We start from the raw sequence: 26,586 nt of genomic DNA on the forward strand, positions 1-26,586 counted from the left end.
TCAGAAATGTTTAATATCTCTTGTGCTTTACATTTTTATGAAGTACAGCGTAATAAGGTTATATAACAATGATCGTCACCACTGTGACTATCACAAGCAGCAGACATAATAGTGTAAAGTGAGATAATAAGTTGATGTAGTCCAAACAGCAATGAGGGCAGTGCATGGGGTGCAGACTGTATATCAAGGTCATGTTTGCCCAGGGGAGGAACCAGTGCTTTTAGCTGGGAGCAGCCATAGAGCATGATGGGATACTATATTAAGAAGCTGCTAAAATAACCTCTAATATAACTGCACATCAGAAAAGGGTGTCTTAGACACAAAGGATCAATGTTACTGTCCTCCAGCACTAATGCTCAAATGATGCACCAAAATACAGCCATTCAGAAAAAAACAAAACAAAAAAACAATCAGTATGTGTCTGTACTGTGTTAGACTATTACTAATATGTCTGACATGTTCTCAATGTGTATGCTAACTGTAATGTAAATCAATGCTCTATAATGTATTGACACATTAAAATTTATTTAAAAGGAAGTACTATTACCAAAATCAGTTTGGGAAATTGTGATATATTCTTCTTATGGGATTATCTCTACAGGGAGTTAACGGGGAACTCAACCAATTTAGAATTACATTCCCATTATGGTGGGGGACTTCTGCTAAAAAAAAAAAAAAAAAAGGCTCAAAATTGATTCAGCAAGAGGCCAAAAATTCTGTATCCTAAACTTCCCATAATGCAACTTCATAAAGTTTCTTGTTAGACTCTCCAGGCACGGCGGGTTTCAAAATCTACGCCCCTAAGTGAGACTATCTTCCAGCTCACTATCCTATGAATTACATTGATGATTCCGCACCTCACAATTTATGTCCAATGCCAGCGTCCAGTACCAATACAGCGTGTAGCCTGTCTAGCTTTCATGCAGGAGACCACAGTTAGCATCAGGTTACACTAGTTGATTTAAGCACAGATATTGTAGAAAGTAAGAATTTTTAGAATGTAGGCACTGGACGTAAAAAAAAGCCAGGGCCCCTGGGGGTCTGAGACCTCGAGACGCTTAGCAGCTTCCCCCATGTGGGGTCCTAACCCAAAGGTTGAAAAACTCTAAAATCTCAGAAAAATAAATGTTTTATGAGATGTGGTGCATGTTTCATGTTGTGCATGTGCAACAACTGCAGCTCATGAAGTTTCCTCTTATTTATGACAAATCTAGTGAGCACAAGAGCAGAAAAGATTCAACATAACAATCGTAAAATATGTGTGCATGTGTGATGATTTGATGGCAGTGCAGTAATGATTGTTTGCACTCTTCCTCTCCTTTAAATCCCTCTTTTTCAAAGTACACTGATGTACAAGTTGAGATGCTAGATGGTAAATCCATCTAAACTCCCTCTCATACTTTACTCTCAGAATGGATTTGTATTATCTATTTTGACTGACAAGGTTAATTATATATTTATATAGCTACTATAACATATCAAGTGTCAAACTGATTTAAGTTACAATAAAAGGATTTAAAAGTCCAGATAATTGCAGTTGTTTGGCTCATGATGATACTGGAGGTCACATTCCTGCAGTCCTGTTCTTCACCACATCAGTGTACATGCTGCTGGTCCAATATGCAGTCCAATACTGCAGCCTGTCTGAGAGGGAGCGCGCTTCCAAATTCTCCCTCCCGCTGCGCTCGTTCCCTACACCTTAAAAAAGTGCGTGCACGGCTGAAGGTCACTAAAACACAAAAGGCTTTCAGCGCTGCGGTCCAATATAGCGCATGCGCGCTGCCGGAGGACTGCTTCACAGACCGCAATATGGCGAGAATGCCTGCCAGCGGAGACAAGGAGCAGGAGCAGATGAGCTGCCCCGAAAGGAGCAGGGATGAGGAGGAGGAAGAGGAGGAGGGGGAGGAAGAAGATGAGGACGAGATCCAGGAGGTCCAGATCACCGGGGAGGAGGAGGACGAGGAGTCCGATAAAGATGGTGTGGAGCTGGAGTGGGAGTCAGGGAGCACAGTGCTGGACCCCAGCGGTTCCGCTGCGGAGACACCAGCGGTCGTTATGCGGAGTATGGACCAAGGAGAAGAGGAGGGAGAGGCGGACCCCTTCAGCAGCAGCATCCCCGCTGGGCTTGAGTCTCACCTGGAGGGAGACCTTCAGCGCTCAGAGCGGAACAGGCTGAGCGAGAACACCCGCTTGGCCACCCGGTATGCGGTGAGGATCTTCAGGGAGTATCTCAGTGAGAAAGCCCAAAGTCCAGACTTTGAAACTCTGGACAAGGAGGCGCTCTGCGCGGTGCTGCGCTCCTTTTACGCGGAGGCGCGCTCCAAAAGTGGACAGTTGTACAGCAAGTCGTCCCTCATCAGCATCCGGAGCTCACTAAACCGGTACCTGAACGAGCCGCCCTACTGCCGCACCTTGGACCTCACCAAGGACCCAGAGCTACGCAGCGCCAACCTGACCCTGGCTGCGGTCATACGGAGGCTGGAGGAGCAGGGCGCCGGTCCAGTGGTGCAGAAACAAGCCATCACGCGCTCGGACCTACGGAAACTGTACGAGTCCTCAGTGTTCAACACCGATACTCCGTTCGGACTGCTCAACAAAGTCTGGTTCGAGACCTGTATGTATTTCTGCACCAGGGGCCGGGAGAACCAGCGGGAGCTGGAGGAGGACTCGTTCGGCCTGGCCGTAGATGAGGACGGGAGAAAGTTCGTCTATTTTAAAGCTCTTGGACCCTATCACAAGTCCCGCTCCGCCGCCTGGACCAAGAAGCGTCCGGACGCAGATGAGGACACCTTGCCGCGGATGTACGAGACGGGCACGGAGCTGTGTCCGTACGCCAGCTTCGTCCGGTACGTGTCGAAACGGAACCCGCTCTGCAGGGCGTTCTTCCAGCGGCCCCGGGACCACTGCTGCGCGAGCGACGTGACGTGGTACGAGAACAAAGCCATCGGAAAGAACCTGTTGGGCACGAGGATGCAGATGTTGTCGCGTGCTGCCAAGCTCTCCAAGACCTACACCAACCACTGCATCGGCGCCGTCTCCATAGCAACGCTCAACAGCATCGTGGGCGCTACGGGCTCCAAGCCGACGACGACGCTCTACGTTGCCTCGGAAACGGTCAACGGCCACGCGCAGTCCCACCTCCAGCTGGTGATCCCGTACCTCCGCCGGGTCACCAGCGCTGAGGACGTGAAGCCGCCGCGGGCAACGACAGCAACAGCAGCAACAACCATAAACACGTCAACAACGACAACAGCAGTGAGGAGATTGAGTGCCGAGGACCACCCGGGGGCTCCCCTCGCCAAGAAGCTGTGCGTGCGCCCCGGGACACCCGCGGAGTCTCCTGTGGAGCGGAGCGAGAGCGACCCGCTGCCTGCGAGAGCAACGGAGTCCCATATTCATACACAGTCCGCCGTCCGGTCTCCGGTCACCGTTCCCACACAGGTAACACAGTAGCCTCTACATCTGATCAAGTCTGATCCGGAGTGGTATCTTCAGTAGTCCGCCTGCGTGTGGAGCTCATGCGTAAAATGCGCCGCCAGCTACAAAGGAAAAAATGTTGCCGAGGTGTATGCATAGCCTACAGTGTAGATACAGAGTCCATTCGAACATGTTGTATCAAGTCAAGTTAACTTTATTTATATAGATTAAAATCATAAATATAGATAGACCCTCATTTCAAATAAGAAGAAAATCTCCTCAAAAAAGAAACTCAGAAAAACCCCTTAACGGGAAAAAGCGAGAAACCAGGCAGGACCCCTCTTCCAGATGCGTCCTAGTATAAAGTTGTGAAGAAGTCCACTTGATAACCTTCTGAAGATGTAAGCTGCTGTATCAGAAAGTGATCTATACCTTAACTTAACCACATCCCCTACACACACACACACACACACACACACACACACACACACACACACACACACGCCTCCTTTAGAAATAACTAACTGAATAAAGCATGCTAAGTATTTAGGACTGAAATACGGCCTTTATATGAACTAAAAATCTATTTTTGACTCAGAAACACTGTCCTTCACTGTCTTAGTCTGATCAATGTTCAATTGTATGATGATGATTAAAATAGTAAAGTTACATATTTTCACCAGTAAATCAAAATATAGATCTAATAGTTGTTTTCTGGAAAAAAAAGGATTTTTTATCCTAGTATCCTAGTTGTTTCTGCTTTAGTGGTGGAAGAAGCAGGCCTACTCAGCTCTTACTCTTTTATAATAAAAACAGCAATATTTTAGATATTTTAGAAATACATGCAAAGTCATGCATCCAAAATGTAAATTCAAGTAATAAGCTTAAAAGTATTAGCATCAAAATACATGTAAAGTACCAAGAGAAAAATTACTCACTTTGCAAAGTGGCCCATTTCAAAATTATATACATTATGTTATTGGATTATAATTTGATGTGTAAGTGTGACTTTAATGTTGTAGTTGATAAAGGTTTGGAAAATTTGAACTACTTTGCAGCAGCAGCTGCTAGAGCGTTAATGTTTTTCACGTTGACAGAAATATGCAGATATGTGTGTGTTTCTATAACTTGACCAATACTGGATCTTTAAGCAGATGCCAATGGATATTTGATATCGATGTATTGACCAATATTCATTTCTTTACACAAACACATACCATAAACATATTTGATAGAGATGCCTAAATTTGGTTATTTAAGAACTGTAACCAAGATCTGAAGTGAGTGGAACATTTTACAGTGTAAAAATAATAATTTATCAGCCCAGTCAATCTATCTGTCAGACTCTAATTGTTTCTCTAAGTCGACTAACAACAAGCTTGCACAGCTCTGTTATGTATCTCACTGACATATGCTGCCATATTTGTGGCAGTTTTTATGACACTATTTTTCTGGCTGTGGTACAGAAAGGTGGCATCCCCATTTTTAATCCCACCTACAAAACTCTGATTGGCTCAGTTGTTTCTCCAGCTGTCAATGTGCTCAACAGCAGAACTCTTTGAATTACTCAACACATCAGAGATCTGAGTGGTGATTCAGAAGTTATCCAGGCTATCCCCGATTCTACGTAACTGACAACTAGAAAACTCTATGAATGCCGACAAGCACAATAGCAAGATCTTTGAGCTGTAGGGAACCAAACAAGACCAAACTACACCAAATAATATTCTGACACAATAATCATTGAAATACATCGTGTAAACACCTAGGAGATACTGAAGAGCAGGACAAGCAGCATTGATTTCTCATAGGGACTGTCTCTCTGTTGCCATGGGTAACTACCTGCTGATGAATTTACCCACCATGCACTACGGTAATGGCCCAGGGTAAAGAGTGCTTGTTCATCTACACACACACACACACACACAAACACACACACACACAAATCTGGGTGTGTATGTATCAGATATGAGCCATTGAGCGCAGCTTTACAGTTTGTCTGCCTGTTCTGTGATTATTGAACCTCCGTTTAGTCACTGTACACTCACTATGTACACATTCTGTGTTTCAGCAGTGAATTGTTCCACATCCAATTGAAACAATACTACACAACAAACAAAAAACCCAACAAACTTTAATATAATTAGAAATGAACATAAATAGATATGCTGTCTTAAATTCATGTGCAGATCCAGTATAATTAATTGTGATAATATACAAATCAAAGACACCTGTTCAAAGATGGTCTCTGGTGTCAGATGTGAATGTCCTCCTTGATCTATCTTCGGTCGTCCACTGACTCCTGGTTGATGACCTCTCATCTCTTCACAGTGGATGTTGTGAATGGCTTTGTTCTGTTGTTCACAGACAGACAGAGTCCTTATAGTGTTCCCCACAGCTGTCATATGTGATGTCATGATCCTCATCATCCCCTCCTTGTACCTGTCTGTTAGAGTGCCTCCCAGCAACCCTGTCCTCTAGGAATTATTTTTATATACCACTCATTCTTTTTGAAAGGATGATAATGCTGCCTGAATTGCAAATCTAACCGCCTCAAACTTCATTCATCCAAACCTCCATAAAACTTTTGAATAGCACCAAGACATAGATATGAATGTACCATACAGATTTTTAAACCATTGCCATTTTAAGATCTGATGTTTTGTATTTTATGGCCTTTCTTACAAAGTTTTTAGTCTCGTTCAAGAGCAAGAGATTCAAGAGCTTTTTATTGTCACGCTCATGCTATTGTGAAGCTCAAGTTCCAATTAGAGTATGAAATAAATATTGACAATTATAAAAAAGCAGAGAGAGAAGAGAAAGATAAGAGACAAGATAAAAAAAATATATACTTTATATACAAATATACATTATATTGCACATTGGTGCGGAAGTGCGGTATTACACATAAGTGATAAAACATTGTGACGAATTCATTGTCACCATGATGTGAGCACTTCTTACCAGACACATGTGCAATATCTGCTGCTAGTCTTTTTGTACATCTATGTATTTAATTTATTTAGTACATCGTTTACCTTGTTATCTTTGTATGAGCTGTTCTTTTGCACTAGATGTTTGTCTGATAGATGTTGTTTAGATGTTATGAGCAGTCTGCCTGCTCTCATGGTCCAAAACAAATTTCTCCTTGGGGACAACAAAAGCTTGTTAAGGGAGTGGCAGGAGATGGACCTAAATGAAGGGCAGAGGAGCAGCAGAAACTGAAGAATAACTATTTAGCCTCGAGAGCAAACACAGAACAAAGGATCCAACAAGACTGAACTAAAACACAGGACTGAATTACTAACTGAACTAGCGAGGAGATGAGGTGCAGGTGGGGAGATGGGTAGAGAAACTCAAGTGAGGGGAATGAGGAGATGAAACAGGAGAAGGTTGATGACAAAGGCTGGGCTGCTCTGGAGGTCTGCAATGTTTCCTGTCTAGAGGACAGGAAGGGCAGCTGGCACCAGAAGATTCAGCTGCAGGTCGAGGCAGGGTGCAGGACAGGCAGACCGCTGGAGTGCAGAGCAAGAGGTGGGCAGCTGGAAATGTGACTGCGCACCAGTGAAGATGTCTGACTGATGATCTGGGAAGTCTGGCTGTAGGTCAGCAGAGAATGCCAACTGGAGGTCTGACTGAGCATCAGCGAAGACAGCCGACTGATGGTCTAGAAAGTCTGGCTGTGGGTCAGCGGAGACTGCCAACTGGAGGTCTGGCTGGGTGTTAGCAGGGACTGTTGACTGGGGGTCTGATAGTACATTGGCAGAGGCGGCTGACTGCTGAAGGTCTAGGAGGTTGGCAAGGTGCAGCTGACGACACGGAGTCCAGCAGGTGAGCAAGTGAGGCTGCTGAAGCACAACCACAGGAAACTGAGGAATAGGGGATTGTTGCAGCTCAGGAATAAATGGGCTGTTGCAGCCCAGCAGAAACAGGAGCTTGCTTCAGCCCAGCAGGGACAGACTGGACCTCAGTAGTGGTGCTGAGCAGCAGAGACTCTGTTGCACTGGACTGCTGAGCAAGCCAGAGGTTTCGGGAGCCATGGGGACCACGCTTCCTTTTGAAGACTTCTCTGTACCCCATGAAAATGATAAGGCGAGTCACTTTAAAGGGTGACCTCTGGATGTCATGGTGGCTGGCAGGCCCAAAGCTAGCAGACTGGGAGACAGGCTGCTCTAGGGAGGAGCTGGGAGACTCTGCTGGAATGATGGACTTGGGAGGAGCAGGATTTAAATTGTATTTCCACCTGAAGAATGCCACTTATTGGGCAATTTCAGGGTCCTTCTTCCAGTAAACAGCAAGGGACTTAAGGAAGCTTGGTTCTTTGTTTAAAAAAAAACATCCTGTGTAACTCCAAAACTCCAGGGCTGGTGAATGTCTGCTGAGTCCATTTCTGGCCAGTTCATATTGTCATGAATGAGGATGGAACAGACGGGTGGAGGACCCAAATACAGACACACGAGACAGGAAGGTGAAAGTGAAATAAGAAGGTAAATTAATGCAAAAGTAAACAAAACTCAGGCTTACAGGTAGCAATGAGAGCTAGTCCAAAACAGATACCCAGTTCAAAGTAGCAAGGCAGATACGCAGGTGATAAACAGGCACAAAGGTTCAAACCACAGAAACAGCAGGAACAGATAAAGTCCAGGATCAGATAGGATCAGGATGGCTAGAGAGCAAGTGTCCCATAAAGCAACTTAGTGAGGAGCTGATGGGGGAATGGGCAGCAGGTGCAGACAATTACTGAGTGGTGACAAGTGTGTAGATGGGGAAAAGAGGTAAAGTCCAAGGGCATCTGGTGGACAGCTTGAAGATGGCAAGTCTGGGGAATTGGTGGGAAAAAATGGCATGGGAGAAGTGAGCAGGGGCTGAAAACAGACAGAGAGCATTGCAGAGGGCTGGGGATGAGAGAATGTGGCTGCAGAGGGACTGAGGAGCAGATAGTGACTGGATCATGACAAAGCTATCTTATTCATCAACATAATGAAGAAATGTTTATCATGAACATTTCTGTCAAGTTGCAAAATGTTCATACTGAACATATCTGCAAAACTTGAAAAAGTCAGTGAGTTGAAGGACAAGATACAACATGTTACTCACTTTATTAACATTTAATCAGTGATTTTGTTTCCTGAACCTAACTCCAGGTAGGACTCAGGATTTGAAACCCAGCCTCTGGTTCCTGCACTTTGTACTTTATACTTTGTATACAGGAGATGAGGTTGGCCTCACACGCTGCACCTCCCTCTCTCCATCCTCCTCCTCACTGACAACACGTTGTGTGGGAGAGTCCTCACTGCTCACTGTTGATGTTGTGTAAATTGTGACTATAGTGAAAGTTGAGATTTTGGTTGATGTGAGTGGATTCTGTATAAACCGTGGTTTTTATGCTCCGTCACATCAACACAGGTGCCTTTGTCTCTGTTAATCATCTTGTCTCTTGCATCTTTTATAACAATGTTCAACACTATCATACCAGAGTTTTAGCTGCTTCATCCCATTTGGTTTAAAAGTCAGCTGACCAGTTGAGTGAAGAAATAAAATATGAAAAATCCTAATAATTCAAAAGAATTTAATAAATCTTCTCAGTTTTTTGTTGTTGTTTTTTTTTTTTTTTTTACGATTGGTTCTATGTATGGTTCAGTACAAGTCCACATCTTCAAACTCTTCACACAGTCAACTTTACCAACACACCGCTGGACACATCAGCTCATTTTACACACAAAAGCAAATCCATCCAGCAGACACAAACTCAACAACTCATGTGTCAGTCAGACACACTGAGATAAAAACACTAACAACAGGCAACACATGATGATGGCCGTCTGTGAAGTGAAATCACTTTTTTATTATGTATATGTTGTTTTTTGATGGTTGACAATGTAATGAATATGTATTGTGTAAATACAGTCAGATGTGTAACTCTCTACAGAACATACTACAGTGTTTCTACAGGAACCAGTCATAGAAATGCAGCAGGAAAGCTTTAAGTGGACTATATTTCTGACGCTACATCTTGTTTTTTGGTTGAATATAGATGTATTTCAGTGTGGTTGTGATTTGGCAGATTGCTGTCCATATGAATACATGTTTGTGTTTGAAGATAAACTGAAGACTGTTGAAGTGAGGATGTAAATATTTGTACATTGGAGTTTTCAGATTTACTATCAAGTCACAGACTTGAGATTAGGGCTCCTGAGACTTGTTTATTATTGAACAGAAGAAAATGAAATACAACTAAAAGGTATGACAAGAGCAGTTTGGAGCAGAAAGAAAGAAAACTGCAGAACGGTGAAGAAGAGAGCTGAGTGAGAGCCCAGGGGACCTTTGTTCCCAGCTTGTCAGGCACTGGCCTCCTACAGAGCTGCCAATTGCCTCTTTCTGAGCTTAATGTGTTGCTTCATGCCAGGCACCTGGCATTGTTAAGTAGCCTACAAGGCAATCTGGGATAGCTTGTGCTCTGGCAGAGCAAAGTCATATGCATGTGCCTGACAGACTGTCCTTGTGTTTCTTCGCTTCCTGTCAGGCTTCTGGCATTGTCTGCCATTCCTGAGGCTGCCTGGCAGCTATGATTCTAAATCATCAGCACTTCTCCAAAACTTCACCTAGTGGGTAAGGCCTGGCAGCCAGATGACAGGATGCCAGAAGCAACACTTGGAGTCACTTACCCAACATACGGGAAAAAATACTCCCCGGGGCCTGACAAATATATAACTTTTGATCAACTTCTATATCATCACGGCTTAATGTATGTTGTTTCAAGCATATTAAGCACTCTGATGTTTGCTAGTAGTAAGATACTTAAGGCTGCATTCACTGATTTTTTGTGACCTAACTAACAGTTGTTTACAGAAGAGCATTAGTATTCTTTTGGAGTTGTGTTTGTGTCCACTCACTCTCCTTTTAGCTTTGTTTTAGTCTCCACCAACTCCTGAGAATAATACCTGTCTTTTTAAATGCTAATGCTCTATAATATAGTATACAGTGCTGTGCACTGGTACTAGTGTACGATGTTACCCACAGTGGTGGAAGAAGTATCCAGATCCTTTACTTAAGTAAAAGTACCAATACAGCAGTGTAAAAATACTCCATTACAAGTAAAAGTCCTGCATGAAAAATCCTACTTCAGTAAAAGTAAATAAGTATTATGAGCTTGATGTAGTTAAAGTATTGCAGTAAAAGTAGTGGTTTGGTCCCTCTGACTGATATATTATTATATATGACATCATTAGATTATTAATAGTGAAGCATCAGTGTTAGAGCAGCATGTTACTGTTGTAGCTGCTGGAGGTGGAGCTAGTTTACACTACTTTATATACAGTTAGCTAGTTTAGTCCAGTGGTTCCCAACCTAGGGGTCGGGCCCCTCCAAAGGGTCACCAGATAAATCCGAGGGGTGGTGAGATGATTAATGGGAGAGGAAAGAAGAAGTTCTGATACTATTGCTGAACAATCAATCCAAATATTTATGACTATGAGAGGTTTAGAGGGAAAAATCACTATTTGGTGGAGCTGTTAACAACTCATAGACATCTGAAATGTGACCCTTCTGCTTTTTGTAAGACATCAAAAGCCAGAAAAGTTAGAAACCACTGGTTTCATCTTTAACAATGTGTTGTATTTTAAAAGCTTGTTATATTATCCATTGTGTCAAATCTTCATCTGAACTAAAGTAAGTAAAGCTGTCAAATAAATGTTGTGGAGGCGTTCCCCAGTAATCCACTGCTTAAGACACATTCACATAACCACAACGTCCGTGGTTGATTCCAGCAGTGGACCGTTGTTGCATGTCACCTCTCCCTTGTTTTCTACTACTGTTGCTGTAATATAGACTTAAAATGCCTAAAATAGATACTAAAAAATTAATGTAATGGAGTAGAAAGTGCTATATTTCTGTCATGATGTTTCCTGATGTTTCCCACCACACGGAAAGCTTTTACACACTATGTTCACCAGTTAGTCACTCATTTCATTTTAAGTTAATGCTAACAGTGGCTTTCACTTGCTGCAGCAGGTGATATTAGCAGTAAAGCAACATAACATAACAATTGTGAGTGAACAGTGTGTTTTTGTAGTTCATTATGACCAGTAGAGTGAGATTTTCTGTCATGACAATTTCATGATAATCTCCATATATTTTTATGAATATCACATCAATATTTTAAGCTCCACTTTGTAATTCTGACTTGAAATGTACAGCTTTTGGGAAAATAAGGTGTAAAAGTAAACTGTATGTTTCAATGTGTCAGAAACATATTCAATCAACAATCTCACTAGGTTTTAGTTACAGATTGTGAACATTTATTACACTACCACTTAGTTATATGCAAATGTTGAAAGGTAGATCTAATTAGATTCAATAAGGGATTTGAAAGGATGTGACACTGGATTCTGATTTGATGATTTTATAAAATGCTATTGAAACCCAAATCTAAAAAGTAGGTTTATCAGAGCAAGACTGATGAGAGCTGTGAGACAAAACATTCAAGTGTCAGGGAGTAAAACCATAAAAATGAGCTGAAAGATGCTGAAATGCTCCGTAGAGCTGCAGGAAACTGCAGTCGTGTTAATGTAATGAGCAGTGGACAGAGCACAGAGCAAAACATCTTATTAGTGAGGAGGTCAAAGATACAGCAATAAGAAAACACATTTTTCATTAATGAGATTCATTTCTTTTCGTTCAGAATTTAGTTGAATCTTGAAACCTGTAGCTACAACGTTGCAAGAATTTTCAATCTGACACACAGAGGGTTCTTTTTTCAAACTTAGCATCTCAACCACGTCGGTGTAAGGATAATGTAGTCTATATTTAAAACTTTGTGTGCAGTCTAACACTAGCTGATGCAGGTCTAAAATAAGTGAAATATTTCTCACATGATGATATTTATTGGACATTTAAATGTCTGATTAACCTCTGTTGACACTATTGCTACTATTACAACTATACTTCTACTTTCATACTGGTATGACCACTACTCTCTGTGTGTGTGTGTGTGTGTGTGTGTGTGTGTGTGTGTGTGTGTGTGTGTGTTTGGTGTCCCAGGACAGCCGTGGAAGCAGCAGCAGCAGCATGACGAGTCAGCGGCTGGTCTCTGTGTCTCCTGTGTCTCCACTGAGCTCAGCCGGCATCCCCACCCCCGCACAGCTCACCAAAACCAACGCACCTGTCCACATCGATGTAGGAGGACACATGTACACCAGCAGCCTGGCCACCCTTACCAAATACCCTGAATCACGGTGAGAGACACTCACCCACTAGGAAAAAACATTCCCTAAAGATACCATCTTCTTTTCTTCATGTATCCATGAAAACACACAAAACATCTCTTTAAAATGAAAGTGCTTGGTAGTCTGGGAAAAGGTAAAAACTAAACCCCTTAAAAAGCCTTTAATTAGCAAATTAAGTAGGTTTTAAGTGATACATGACTTTTCCCTTAATTTACATATTATTTAAAATACTTGAAAAATCCATTAGTTTTCAGTTTAGGACATTATTGAGGTTGTGATTTGGTTTGCCTTAGAGTCTGAAATATTTAGGTGAAAATTTATGATATTTTAAGGGATTTTTACTCAGTATTCAGGTACATAAGAGCAAGATTTGGGGTACATTCATGGATAGATTCATGCATTCTAATATATTAAGGGCTTTCTGCACAGACTAAAGGACTGAAAATCTTTAGTTCAAGTCTGTCTTAAAACAACAGTCAGGAGCACAAATGAAAATTTGTTTTTTCTTGCTGTAATCATTCCTCCTGTGACCATTAGAAGATCCCTTCATAATGCACTTGCAATGTAAGTGATGGGGGACAAAATCCACAGTCCTCCTTCAGTGCAAAAATGTATTTAAAAGTTCATCTGAAGCTAATATGAAGCTTCAGTGTCCAAATGAGTCAAATCAAGTCTTTCAATGTTAGTCTTTTTAGTGCCAAAGTCTCTCTTTTTGTTACTATACTTCCTATGCTGCTCAACAGGGAAACACTGTCTGAGGAAACACAAAGAGGGAATTTGATGCTAAAAAGACTGTAAATGTGTCAGATATCCACTTGATATGACTAACTCAGACTGCTGAAGCCTCATATAAGCTTCAGATAAACTTTTAAATGCACTTTTGCACAAAATGACACACATTTAAAAATGACAGCTTTGTCAGCAGTTCTCCTCGGTACACATGCACACAGTTTTTCAGGTACTTGGCAGGTTGGTTGTTCCTGCATCTTGGAAAAGTTGCCACAGTTCTTCTGTGGATTTAGGCGTCTCAGCTGCTTCTGTCTCTTCTTGTAATCCCAGACTGACTCCATGATGCTGAGATCAGCACTCTGTGGGAGCCAGACCATCTGTTGCAGGACTCCTTGTTCCTCTTGTTGCTGAAGATAGTTCTTAATGACTGTCTGGATGTTTGAGGTCGCTGTCTGCTGCAAAATAAATTTTGGACCGATCACATGCCTCCCTGATGATGTTGCATAATAGATAAGAATCTAAACCTCTAAAGTACCTAAAACTTTTAACCAGGACTGTAAATGTAAATTTAAGGTAAAAATGAATGCATTTACCTTCATGCTGAACCACACACACAACACTTTATATATTTTTCTGTTAGAAACCAGCACAGTTTCTCTTTGCTGATATAATTAGTCCATCTAATAGATGTTCTCATGACTCACTGGTCCTGAGAACATTGATGCTTCTGTGTTTTAATAACTGACTCTGTGGCCTCTTTGGGTGACTGTTTGTGCCCACATGTTGCTTTGAAAACTTAAATATAGTACAGGTGATTGTTAGAGTACTTTAAAGCTGCCAGATGGCATTCAGCATGTCTGCCATGTTAAACTGATTGTGAAAGTGTTTTCATTAAATCCAGTAAGTGCTGCGGGCCCACTGACTTTAACCACTTCAAAGCTTTGCACATGCAATGTTTCTCATTCTGCCTCATACAAATCTGCGCTTGACTCTGACTGTGTAACATTTGAAAGAAGAAATAACACATTCTTAAATAGTAATAAATCACAGTGTTTCTCAGTTCAGCACACCCAATGTTTTCTGTGGCTACAATCTTACTTGGTCTGGTATGACCAGTAGCTTATGGTGGCTAATGTTAGCTAATGTTAGTCAGTTAGCTGACTTTATGACTCTGCTTGTCCTACTGTTACACTATGTGTCAAGTGTAATTACCACTTGTGGCCACAGTGAACACCATTTAGAGAAAATTAATCTAGTATAGGTTTGCATTTTTTAGCGATCAAAAACTTGTTCAGTGTACATGTATATATGTGGTCAAGTATTTTCTTAAGATATATTTGAAAAAAAATCTGGACCTTTCCTTTAAAGCCACTATGCATTTCAACAAATCCTCCAAATTAAATCCAAATTGTTTAACTATGTGACACGAGAACGACACAAAGGAGCATTTTCTAATCTGGCGACCTATTGGCAGTAATCGGCAGGACATTATTTGTCTGTGCTTTCCAAAACCATTACTAATCACTGTTAAAAAGTAATAAAGTTTTATGATGTGACAACACTATGGTTAACAGGGTTAAGGGTAGGGGATGATCAAAATTTTAGTTTTTAAAAAATTGTGCCGACTCACAGTTGGAAATGTGACACTCGCGGTTGAAAACAACGGTCTCCTGTGGCAAAGTCCACTGTTGGGTTATTCCAACCACCCGACCCACCGCCTCCAAATGAGGAAATTTATCCACATATATATACGTCTTCTGAACTGCACCACTGCTCCGGGTCATAATTACTATAGCCGCTAGATGGCATCTGTCACTCAAAAGTAATTATATGTCCTTTTTGGGCGAGTGGCATTACGACCAATTAGGTTGTTTTTCTTGGGAGGGCAGTCTCATGCATTTACAGTTCAGTAGTTTTCAGTCCATTGTGACAAACCTAAGCAAAGCGAAGAAAGGTACCCAAATGACTTCCTATCAGAGTACTTCTACTATCCACTGATGTCAGAATACAACAGTGGATGATGGTAAATGGTAAATGGACTGTACTTGTATAGCACCTTTCTAGTCTTCCGACCACTCAAATCGCTTTTACACTACGAATCACATCCACCCATTCACACACATTCATACGCCCTTGTGAAGTAATGGCTGCTGCACAGTGCTACAATGATAGAAAACATTTGCAAGTGTTATAAACATGTCATCTCTATTACTACATGGAAATAAGGTTGAACATCCTATTCATCCTGTGTTTTTATTTAGTCCATCTCCCCGTACTTTTCAGCTGTCAACAATGGCATATGTGACTGAACGTTCAGCTGCTGCACTGTATTGTAGGACATCTGTGGGCAGCAGACATGACAGCCTCACCAACATTTGGTCGGTATTTCTCTCTTTGTCCGTGGTCTGTGGCAGGATCGGCCGTCTGTTTGATGGAACGGAGCCCATTGTGTTGGACAGTCTAAAGCAGCACTACTTCATCGATCGAGATGGCCCCATGTTCCGCTACATACTCAACTTCCTCCGGACCTCGAAACTCCTCATCCCAGATGACTTCAAAGTGAGTGTCTGTCTAGAGCTTTGATCAGGTACTACCACAGTATATCATTAAAATGTGTCTGAACAGTCCCAAACCACAGAGAAAGCAATAAATAGATCACTTTTCAAGACTGTTTGTCAGAAGAGAGATTATAACAGTCCAGACATCTTATAACCACTTAAGTATAATGTTACACTTCCCCCTATGACACTGAGCCCTGTTCACATTCACACAGTTGCACACATTCACAGCTTAGCAGTTGGGGGTTGAGAGACGTTTCACCTCAGTGGTGGTAATGAGGAAGGGGCACGCACTGTTCTTTCTTGTTGTAGAAAAATGAAAATTACTGCAGTTAATGGGCCTCATGCAAGAACTACTCGCACAGAGTCAGACTGGCCATTGGGAGCACTGAGAGAAATCCCGATGGGTTGGTCGCTATGTGGGCCACATGAGCATTATGTGGGCTGCTCGAGCGGCCCATTATACAAAAACAAGAGTGAGAGAGATGTGTTGCACCCCCCCCGTTCACCATATTATCATCATCATGGCTGCCAATTTAATGAAAGGTGTTTTGGATTTTATGATTTTTATTGCCATATTTAGGTGCATCAACTTCTATACTACAGCAGTTGCTAAGAAACTTATCTCACTCTGACATCTGCCTCTGTGTCTCTCTGCAGGTCTCTGTGCAGTCTCATCTTGTGTTGCAGCTGACAGTGTAACATCACCTGTAGACTATAATATTCTCCTCTAATATCTCTGTGATTGTTACATGACCACCTCTCATATTAGTCATGGACCACTTTGCTTGATGTTTTTTAGCATCTAATTTTACATCAAAGTGTTCCCTCTTTGTTTCTGTCACACTACAGTGAGGCTCTACGTCGTTGTATCGATATTTTCTAATTGTTTCGGGTCCCTTACTACTGACACTCCTAAACTTAAAGGAACACCGATTTTCAACCTTATCTCTAGCTATCTGAATTAAGGATAAAGTGTGGAAAACAACAACAGTTGTTAATGTTCTCTGTGTCTCTGGGGCACAGCTGCAAAATCTGTTGTTCTTCTGGCCACCAGCGCCATCATTTGACATGTACAGTGAGGTAGTTGGGGGCAAGGAAGAACTACAGCAACACCTTTTTGCTGTAGTGGTGCCTTCAAGGACAGTCAAAGGTGGGTCTCCCAAAACACTCTCAACCATGTTACACTAGCAATAGGGAAAGCAGACACTAAAATATCATACTACTTAAATACTTTAAAATATCAGCATATTTTAAAGAAAACTAGTTTCATGATACGCAACCAAATATCGTGCTGTGGAATCAGACACAACAGAGTATGGAGGAGGAAGTCACTTTGGGAGCTGTAACAGTGGCAGCTGAAAGAGAGGTGCTGCAGCCAGAGTGGCTTTGCAGCATGAACCGGTGCCCAGTGAGGATTGTCAGAAAGAATGGAGACAGACTGAAAACTCTGCACTTCAACAACGTTTGCAGTGGTAAACCTGACTTTATTTTCTGACAGAATATTAGACTTTGCCAACTCTGAATACAAAACAGCACAACAGCGACTGTGTTACCTGTGATTTATAATCTGCATCTAAATGGAGCACAATCTGGTCTGGCTTCTTGTTGTCCAAAACGATAGAGAAACAGCATATGGTTGCAGGTTTTCACTCCTTCATCCATGATTGTTTCCCAAACAAAGCTGAAATGGAGACAGCAGACTGGGAGGTTTTTTGACTATCCATCAGCACCGGCAGCTCTTGCAGCATTCTGGCCAATGTAACATTAAAGCTCTCGGTAAGTTGCATTGATCCAGATAATTGACTCCTGCGCACCATTTGTTTTATGATCCTTGCACACCGGTATGATAAACCCAGACTTGATGAGGAAAAACATTTTGTAAATTAGCCTCAGTGAAGTGCTCGTACTTTGCTGTACTCACCGGCTGTGTTCCGTTAACACACGATCAGTAGTGGATTGGGCGTAATATACGCAGTGCATTCTGGTTCTTGTAGGATTCCCCCCTTAAGAGCAATACGGGGAATGTACAGCCTTTTCCCAGTTTTCTCTAGTTATAGGGCACCAACTAAAAAAATAATTGCATATTTTTACTACATACGAAATATGTTTTTACTCTTTGGTAACATTTTTGTGAATGAAACCTGCCCATAAACCAAGCAGAACATGTAGTCTAATATGGATGTTTTAAGGGTGTTGGTTATGCTAACAATCACATCTCAAGAACATGCACCTCTTCATGGGAACGGGTGACACCTATCAGGCTGAAATGAGTGATTTACAACAAGTTCGGGCAGTTAAGAGAGTTTTTTGAATCCGACTTCAAACACTCGTATGAGCAAACCTCACAGAGAAAATAAGAGTTTTAGGATAAAAATACAAAAATGTTCTTGCATGAGGCCAAATGTGTTGCTTTCAGCCTTTTACCCAGATCCACTGGGGGCAAAAATGAAATATAGTGGCTCTAACTATGTATTCAGTCAGCTGCTACCTAAGGTTTAGAATCACAGTTGTTTTCAATATCATTATGAACCAGTCATTTTTATCTCAGTCGAACATTTACTGATTGATTGCCAATGTATTATTTGTTTTGGGCATAAACACAAGTGTGCAGGCATCAATAACACATTCTTTGCCTTGGAAAACAGGTCTTTCCTCAATGTTTATACCACTGTAAGACAATCCTGTTTTTTGTTCTCCACAGATGATCAACATATATGATAGATGACCTGATATATATACTACTTTCCAAAAACCACAACATACATTACATTAAATTGTTCTGTGAAGTTTAATAATTATATTAATTATTCCTATATGTAAATATTCCTATTTCATTCCCTTAAAAAAGCTAGTGCAGACAACAAGACTTTCAAAAATTTCTGAATCACTGTATTGCTCACACTGCAAGACATATTATGTCCCATACTGTTGTCATGGGGATGCGCAGAGCAGATTCTGTAATGACTTAGCTAAATTTAGTCATTTGTACCCTCAAATTATGAATATGTTGAATACATAATTGAACAAATTAACTAAAGGTTACCTCCGTGTTACAAATGGTCAAACGATGGTGATTGTTTCCAGTAAAATATGGCAGATGTGGACATGTCACTGCTGAGAGGGGAGACTCAGTACTCTTCATCACTGAGCTACTGTGCTTTTTTTTATCTATCTTCACTAAAGGTCTTTGTGTGTTTCTGTATGAATGTCTGTGTGTTATGTGCTATACAAGCATTTCTATGCATCTATGTGTAACTGTGCAAGTAACACTGTCTTTTTTACAAGCTTCTGTCATGTATGCATGTCTCTGAGCTTGTTTTCATGTGTGTGGTGTGTGTTTGCAGGAGTACTCCCTACTGTATGAGGAGGCCAGTTTCTTCCAGCTGGCTCCCCTGCAGGCTGAGCTGGAGCGCTGGAGGACTGAGCGTGAACGTGGGCGCGTGTGTCGGGAGAGCGAGTGTGTTGTGGTTCATGTGGCTCCAGAGCTGGGCGAGAGGATCAGCGTGAGCGCCCTCCCCGCCGTGATCGAGGAGGTTTTCCCTGAGGTCATAGACGTCATGTGCAATTCCCTAAACACCAGCTGGAACCACAACTCCACACATGTCATTTGCTTCCCACTCAACAGCTACTGCCACCTCAACTCTGTCCAGGTACAAGACACATGCAGGGTTTATTCTTAAAGTGGACATATTCTGCACATTTACAGGTCTTTATTTTAACCTAGGGCTCTACTGGAATATTTTTGCATGGTTTACAGTTCAAAAATCCTTATTTATCTTATACTGGCCCTTTATGCAGCCCCTCAGTTCAGTCTCTGTCTGAAACAGGCCATTTTAGCTCCTGTCTCTTTAAGGCCCGCCTCCCATGATCCCATTCTATTCAGATTGGTCTGTTTCCAGAAGCTGTGTCTCGACTTCTGGCTGCTCAGGAGGTTTAAGTGCAACAAACCATGAAACAAACTATAGTAGCAAGATTTCACTACTTTTTCTCATTCTTTACTCGAAATGTCAATTTCTCAAAGACATCCGTACATGTTCAAGCCAGATTCCAATCCGAAATATGTGAGTGGACAACATGAACAACACAAAAATCTTAGCAACCACCTTAGCAACCAAGGCTACGGAGTAGACCACCATTTGTGGGCATGTACAAAGTAGAAAAAAACAAAGCGTTCTGAGCAGGCTGAAGCCCTGGCTTTTGACTTGCAGGGAGCATTTCTACCTATGTTCCCCTCACATTTTGGAACTCTAACCATATTTAACATCCAACATCATAACAGGATAAAAATAACTGAATACCAGAAAAAGCATAATATGGTCCCTTTAAACTCAACACCAGGGTTTGTAAGGCCTATAATGGTAAAGCATGGACGTTCTTCTTATTGATTTTGTAGGACCTACTAAAAATCATGAAATAGTATTTCAGTCCTCATTTAAAGACTCCAAAGTAATAAATCTCCTCAAATGCATTTTGATGAGAGCAGAGCTCCTCTGCAGCCATTCCAGGGGGGAAGTGGGTGCGTAGCAGTTGTGCAGCAGCTCTGTGTCATCCCCATCATTGTTCCAAGGTCCATTGGAAGCATTTCATAATTGACGCTCAAGCAGTCTGTTGTTCAGCAGAAATATTTCCAATATTGCTCAGTTTGAACATGTTTGCAGCTCATTTATCATCAATGTAGTAATAGACTCTGTGGTCATACTTTACTCGTTTCAATTACTGTACGTGACATGCCATGTTTACTTTGTAATAGTATTTCTTAAATAGTGTATATAGCAAAAGGAAGCATTCCCTCTGCTTCACAGACATCAGAGGAGTGAAGTAAGCAAAATAAAAACTAATTTTGCTATATGTACATTAAAGATATACTCGATAACAAATGACATGCATCAGTAAATAGTGAAGTCATGTCAACTGACAAAACATTTCGATGTTTAAATACATTCGCAAGTGAAGTTCACGTTTCATGCATGTCCAAATAATTGCACCATCAAGAGGAAAAGTTAGTGAATCAGTCTTTAGAGGTAATATTTGGAAGAGTCAATATTAGGCTGAAGGAACATACTAAAAATGATGACAGTCAAACAAATAACATTCTTCAGTAGAGATAAATTGATGGCTGACGCATTTCATTATTGTATGTTTGTCTCAGGAAATCTCAGTCAGACAGAGATGCAGTATAGAGGAACAGAAGACTCCTGAGGGCAAACTGAGATATTGTCACCATGTTCACTTCAGTAGGAAGGGAGGGAGAGAAACTAATGGACTACTGTTAGTAACACACTAACACACAAAAGAACCGCAGACTATATCATTAAATCACATGTGTAGGTAATGAAATGATGAGTGATCCTTACTCTTTCACATTTTTGTTCATCCCACGTAACAATCAAAACCATTTAATTTTATTTTGTGTCGTGCCATTGTAATTCATCTTTTGCAGATAATGTAGTGATTCAAACTGTCCATTAGGTGGAGCTGTTAAGTCCGGTGAAACTTGTATCTGTTTACACGTGTACTCATGGTTTTTACATAGAATCATGTTGAAAATAAAACAGTGCAGTGCACAATGTTTTTTCTTAGGATGGAGGGGATGTGGGCAAAATGCTTTTGCCTGTCTGACATTGCTCAACAGGGATTTATTTTAATGTATTGCATGTTTGTGAAAAAAAAAAACAAACAAAAAGTCCAACACACCATCCACCACTTTTACTCATTTTATTAATGTTTCAGTCCTCAGACCTTCATCAAGTAGAATTCATACAAACAGCATCACAATCATATTTATGTAAATATAAACATAGCCTGGGGGGAAAAAAACAGCATTCAGAGGGCGCCAGCAGCACCACTTACCTAATGTACTCCATGTCCTAATGTAATTCAAAATTCATCAGTTTTAACAATATTGTTCTCACCAAAGTAATTGCTGACTTCTTGGAAGAGCTGTTTCCTCTAAGAAATGTGCCAGTAGTTTTGAGACATTGCTTCTAGCAGGCTTGTTTGAATTGCAGCCACCATTATGGATGGTTTTTCCTGCTGTCCTTGGAGAGGACATTTTGCCAGCTGTGCCTATATGGATATTATGTTCATTTGAAAACCTGTTTTTGAATTTTTGAGTGAGTCACATCTGTATTGGTGGGCTCTACTGGCATTCACCTTAAAGGATAAGTCTGGTGATATTCTATATTTTTCTTCTTGTCAACAAATCCCACATGCAGACCCAAACCAACAATGAATTGATCCACTAGCAAGTATTATGTGTGTGTAACAAAGCCTGATATGGCCCAGACAGTAAGTATTTGGACAGTTTTACACATTTTGTTCAATTTGAAATTAAATAATGGATAATACATTAAAGTCTCAGCTTTAATTTGAGCAGATTTACTTCAGTATCTCCCTATATAAAGCAAGGAATCTCTGTCTTTCTGTCTGTCTGTCTGTCTGTCTGTCCATCGGTATGTATGTATGTTTGTCCTTCGCATATCTTGAGAACTGTTCATCCAATCTACTTCACACTTGGCGGGTGGATTGCTGGGGAAACAAGGAAGTGCAATGTCTGTGTGAAGTTGGATGAGAAATATATAAAAATACCTCATGAATAACATTGCTTCTACAATGTTGATTTGCCTCTTCTTCTGCATGTGGAGTCAACGAACGGAAATACGGACAGCACCACTCTGCCATTGCAGCCCACATTGTGGTCAGAGGTGGGATTACACCCATAGTGATAAGAACTACCATAGAGAATGAAGTAATTTTGAACGGGCACTGCACTAGTATTATTAATTACAATAATTATGTTTGAACCACTAAACTTTGGGCATTATGTGTGAAAAGGGCTATGTCTCCCACACAGTTCTGTCTATATTGATGTAAACCTACTCAAATTAAAGCTGAGACTTGGTGCTTTATTTTATTTCAAAATATAAGCCACACTGTTGCACTGGCTGACATGTCCCTTCATTACCATGGACACACACACTATAGTTTATTTCGACTCAGTCTCACACACACCATCCTGCTGCCAGAAATACTCCAGCAGGATGGTGTGTGTACACCAAACATGTATTCACCCGCTGCTGAAAACAGTCCCCAACAGATGCACTATTTCCTCCTGTATGAGTAATGGTTGTTAAAAACTACAGTAACCAGCTGTTTGAGGAAATCACTGAATCTTTAAAAAAAACTGAAACTATATATTTGTGAGGTTGTTTTTTTTTTTAAAGATTTACACCTTAAGTTGGAACCAATGGGTTTGGAGTCAGAAAGTATTGAGGGACGGACCAACACATTGTTGGTCTTGGTCTTTTCTTGGGAACTGCTGACAACACCAACAATATTGAATATTGCCAACCATATTCTTTAACTTGGTGCATTTCTGTCACAGTGTCTATTTTGCTTCTATCACTGAAGGATGCTAAAGTCACTGACTTTCATATTCTACAGTGTCTTTAAATGTATCTAGAAAATATTAAATGAGTTCCATCCCTCTGCTAAGCAGCACTCCATTGGAGAATGTGAATGTCCTGCTCAAAGGCTTCTTGTCATGCCTCACTCTTGTGTTGTTGCTGTTTGGTTTGTGTGTGACTGCAGGTGTTGGAGCGCTTGCAGCAGAGAGGGTTCTGGATCACAGGTTCATGTGGTGGCGGTGTGGACTCTTCTCAATTTAGTGAATACATTCTACGAAGGGAGGGCCGAGGCAGCTGGCACCCCCCCACCCTCATAAGAATCAAACAGGAGCTGTTGGACTGAACTCAGAGGAAGGCACAGAACTTTAATATTGTGACATATCCACTCGTATCAGACTTAAACTGTTCTCTGCAAGTATGTGGACAGTTTCCTCAAAAAAAGAACATCACTTTGTCACTGAAGAATCCAACTAATCAGACATGAATACATGTTATCTTGTAAAGCTGTAGTAAATATCAGCTACACAGGTAACTAAAATGTCAGTCTGTCTACTTTGCTTCTTCACAAGATAAATCCATTACCACAAGGATCGGGGGGTGAAGAGGGGAGCAAAAGGAGTTATGGGAAATGCGGTCTATACTTTGAGAAATGCTAGCATTAACGTTTCCATTGGAGTGAGATGACGCTACCAGTCATCACCCCCATGGTCTCAGGTAGTGAGTGGTTGAAACCTACTGACCACATGTTCAGGCTGGAAGGTCCAGATGTGAAATGCATCTGTCACATTATACTGATATTTACTACATGGTGCAAAAACAGAATTTCACCTCTTATAACAGAGAGAAATTAAGCTATTCTTGAGAACTGACCGGTCGCTACAGTTCAAAATCTGACTACATAGCTTTAACAAGACTTTTTATCTATCTTAAAGCAGTATTCACAGATTTTTTTGGCCACTTGGGGGCACCGTAACAAGCTGTAAACACAACATTGATATATTATCACCTTATAAAGTTAATATGACAAATGTGTAAGCAAAACAGTTGTCTATGTACACATCCAGCAGCCACATAGCAGTGTTAACATTGAATTCAGTTGAATTTGTGTCCACCTGATGAATGTAACTCCAATATTCACTCTCCTTTTAGCTCTAGTTTGGTCTCCACCAACTCACCGACCAAAAATATCTGTCTCTGTAGCTGCTAAATGCTCCACTATGTTCACCAGCTAGTCTAAAGGTGTCTGTCTGCTGTTTGGTGCTGAGCAGATAGTGTTTTCTGTGGCTCTTGAGGAGCTTTGTCAAGTGAGAAAATTACTGAAGTCCCATCACCTGGCTTGGGCTTTGACAGGCCAAGCCAGGTGGGTTTGTTGTAGCAGGCTTTTTAACAGAAAGCCTGCTACAACAAACGCAATACTAAATTTGACCTGAAATAACTTCAGAGCTTTGTCTCCATTTCACCTTTACGTACTACATTACCTGGTTCTTTTTAGGAAGCTTTCTAGGAAATAATCCAACTCGTGAAAAAAAGCATTACAATGTATTGCCCAATATGAAGTTTAAGTTTTGCTTCAAAGCCCTCTACTTCTCTTTGTACTTGCAGGAAAAAAAATCTCAAAGAGAAATACTGAATGCTTTGTTTACTTATTTTGTTGTCCTAAAAGTACTAAAAGTAACATTTTAATATACTATATCCATGTTTACATGTATCAGTTTGTAACTGTACAAGATTAATCCCCCCACGTTGCCAAAACCCCCAGATTCTCAGAGGAAATACCACAGCATGACCTCAGTGTCCTCAACAGCAGCTACAGCCCTGTTGTCCCATACCAGGGGCTACACGTCAGGATATCTCTGCCACTGCTGCACCACTCTTACTCATTTTTGAAAGTCAATCACGATACACGTAACTTTGTAGAGGCACAGTACTAAATCACTTGACTACCCCTTTAAAGGCAGACAGTCAAACTAATACCAGATTTTTATTGAGCACAAATGTCCTACATTTCTCATTTTTCCTCTGCTCAGCACCTCTGCAATAAGCAGGGACTGAGGTCTGTAGGCAGCACATCAACAGCACACACTGCTATTTACCTTTCAGACTTCATTCAGAGGTATACTTTACGAGCACAATATTGAAAACAATCCATTTAATGCCAAGACTACTGGTTGTATGTACTGTAAATGTTGTATAAGTACTGTATATGTTCAATTCAATTCACAATGTATAGATTATGGAGGCATGAGCCTTATTTGCATGTAGTATTGCATTGTTTTGTAGTAGTTGCACAGACCATCGTTTACTTTTACCAGGAGCAAATCTGTCATGTTTACATTTGGTAAAGTAAAAATTCTAGCAAAATCACAGAGTCCCTGTGAAAAAACAACTTTTATTAATTTCAGCCTTAAATTTATTTTCAGCATGTAATTTGTATTCTTGGAGGCACAATTACTCTTTTCACTTCTGTCTTGGAAAAGAAGCAAAGGTGGAATCTACATGAGAAGGTGTGGATGTGTTATTCATGCAAACTGAAATCTGTTCAGATATGTTTTACAGGACAAGTTGGCAGATATCTGTAAAGATGCATGACACAGCAACCCAAGCCAACGTTATCTATTATGTTTCTTATTTGTTTTGCTTTATTCTTGTGAGATAATTTAATGATGAATAAATAAGAAAATTTAAGTAAGGCTAAAGGCTAAATGAAGTAACATGGTGACCATGTTTACAATGGTCACCATCTTAGTTTATTAGCATGCTAACATTTGCTGACATGCAAGTAAGCACTATACATAAGTAAGTTGTAAGTAGTAAGTAGTTGAGGCTGATAGGAATGTGAATAGTGTTGCAGGTACTTGGTGATAAATCTCAGAATGACTGAGAAAGTGCAGAAAAGTCTCTAAAAAAGCTCTAACAGACATACCTGATCTGACAGCTGTTTGCATTGTGGGAAGAAGAGAATCATTGGATGCTAAATAACTCAAACTCTTTTTTTAATGGTCAAACAATAAACAAGCAGATGAAGGAAAACAAACCTAAATCCAACTGAGAACTCGACACTTACTGCCCTTACTCAACAATTCAACTAACAGCAGTGTTCACTAGAAGCACTTATCTACTATCTTTATAATCCTGCTCCTGGAAATCTTTCTTTTTAAAGAAACAAACATCAAAACCAAAATCAGGAGTGCTATTAGAGACCAGCACCAGTCTTCCAAACAACATAAGACATTTATATATTATAGGAGA

At 40.9% G+C, this 26,586-nt stretch overlaps 1 protein-coding gene across 5 annotated transcripts; it reads left to right on the plus strand.

Moving 5' to 3' along the window:
- On the plus strand, window positions 1–26,300 carry LOC137188353 (uncharacterized). Of its 5 annotated transcripts, none has more exons than XR_010929372.1 (6): window positions 1–3,441; window positions 12,457–12,650; window positions 15,785–15,929; window positions 16,589–17,081; window positions 17,235–17,707; window positions 19,276–19,362. XR_010929372.1 is itself a non-coding variant. In XM_067597983.1 (6 exons), exons 1-5 carry the CDS (start codon window positions 1,549–1,551, stop codon window positions 21,213–21,215), a joined length of 2,673 nt encoding a protein of 890 aa, XP_067454084.1. In that variant the 5' UTR covers window positions 1–1,548; the 3' UTR covers window positions 21,216–21,259; window positions 23,522–23,589. The 5 variants fall into 5 exon arrangements, 4 of the variants coding, with proteins under 4 accessions (XP_067454084.1, XP_067454085.1, XP_067454083.1 ...); XM_067597983.1 differs by lacking the exons at window positions 16,589–17,081; window positions 17,235–17,707 and adding exons at window positions 21,081–21,259; window positions 23,522–23,589 and having other exon boundaries at window positions 19,276–19,581; XM_067597984.1 differs by lacking the exons at window positions 16,589–17,081; window positions 17,235–17,707 and adding exons at window positions 21,081–21,255; window positions 23,522–23,587 and having other exon boundaries at window positions 19,276–19,581.
- The last annotated feature ends 286 nt before the right edge of the window (window positions 26,301–26,586 follow it).

The sequence above is a fragment of the Thunnus thynnus genome, chromosome 8, assembly GCF_963924715.1.
Source record: "Thunnus thynnus chromosome 8, fThuThy2.1, whole genome shotgun sequence".
NCBI lineage: Eukaryota > Metazoa > Chordata > Actinopteri > Scombriformes > Scombridae > Thunnus > Thunnus thynnus.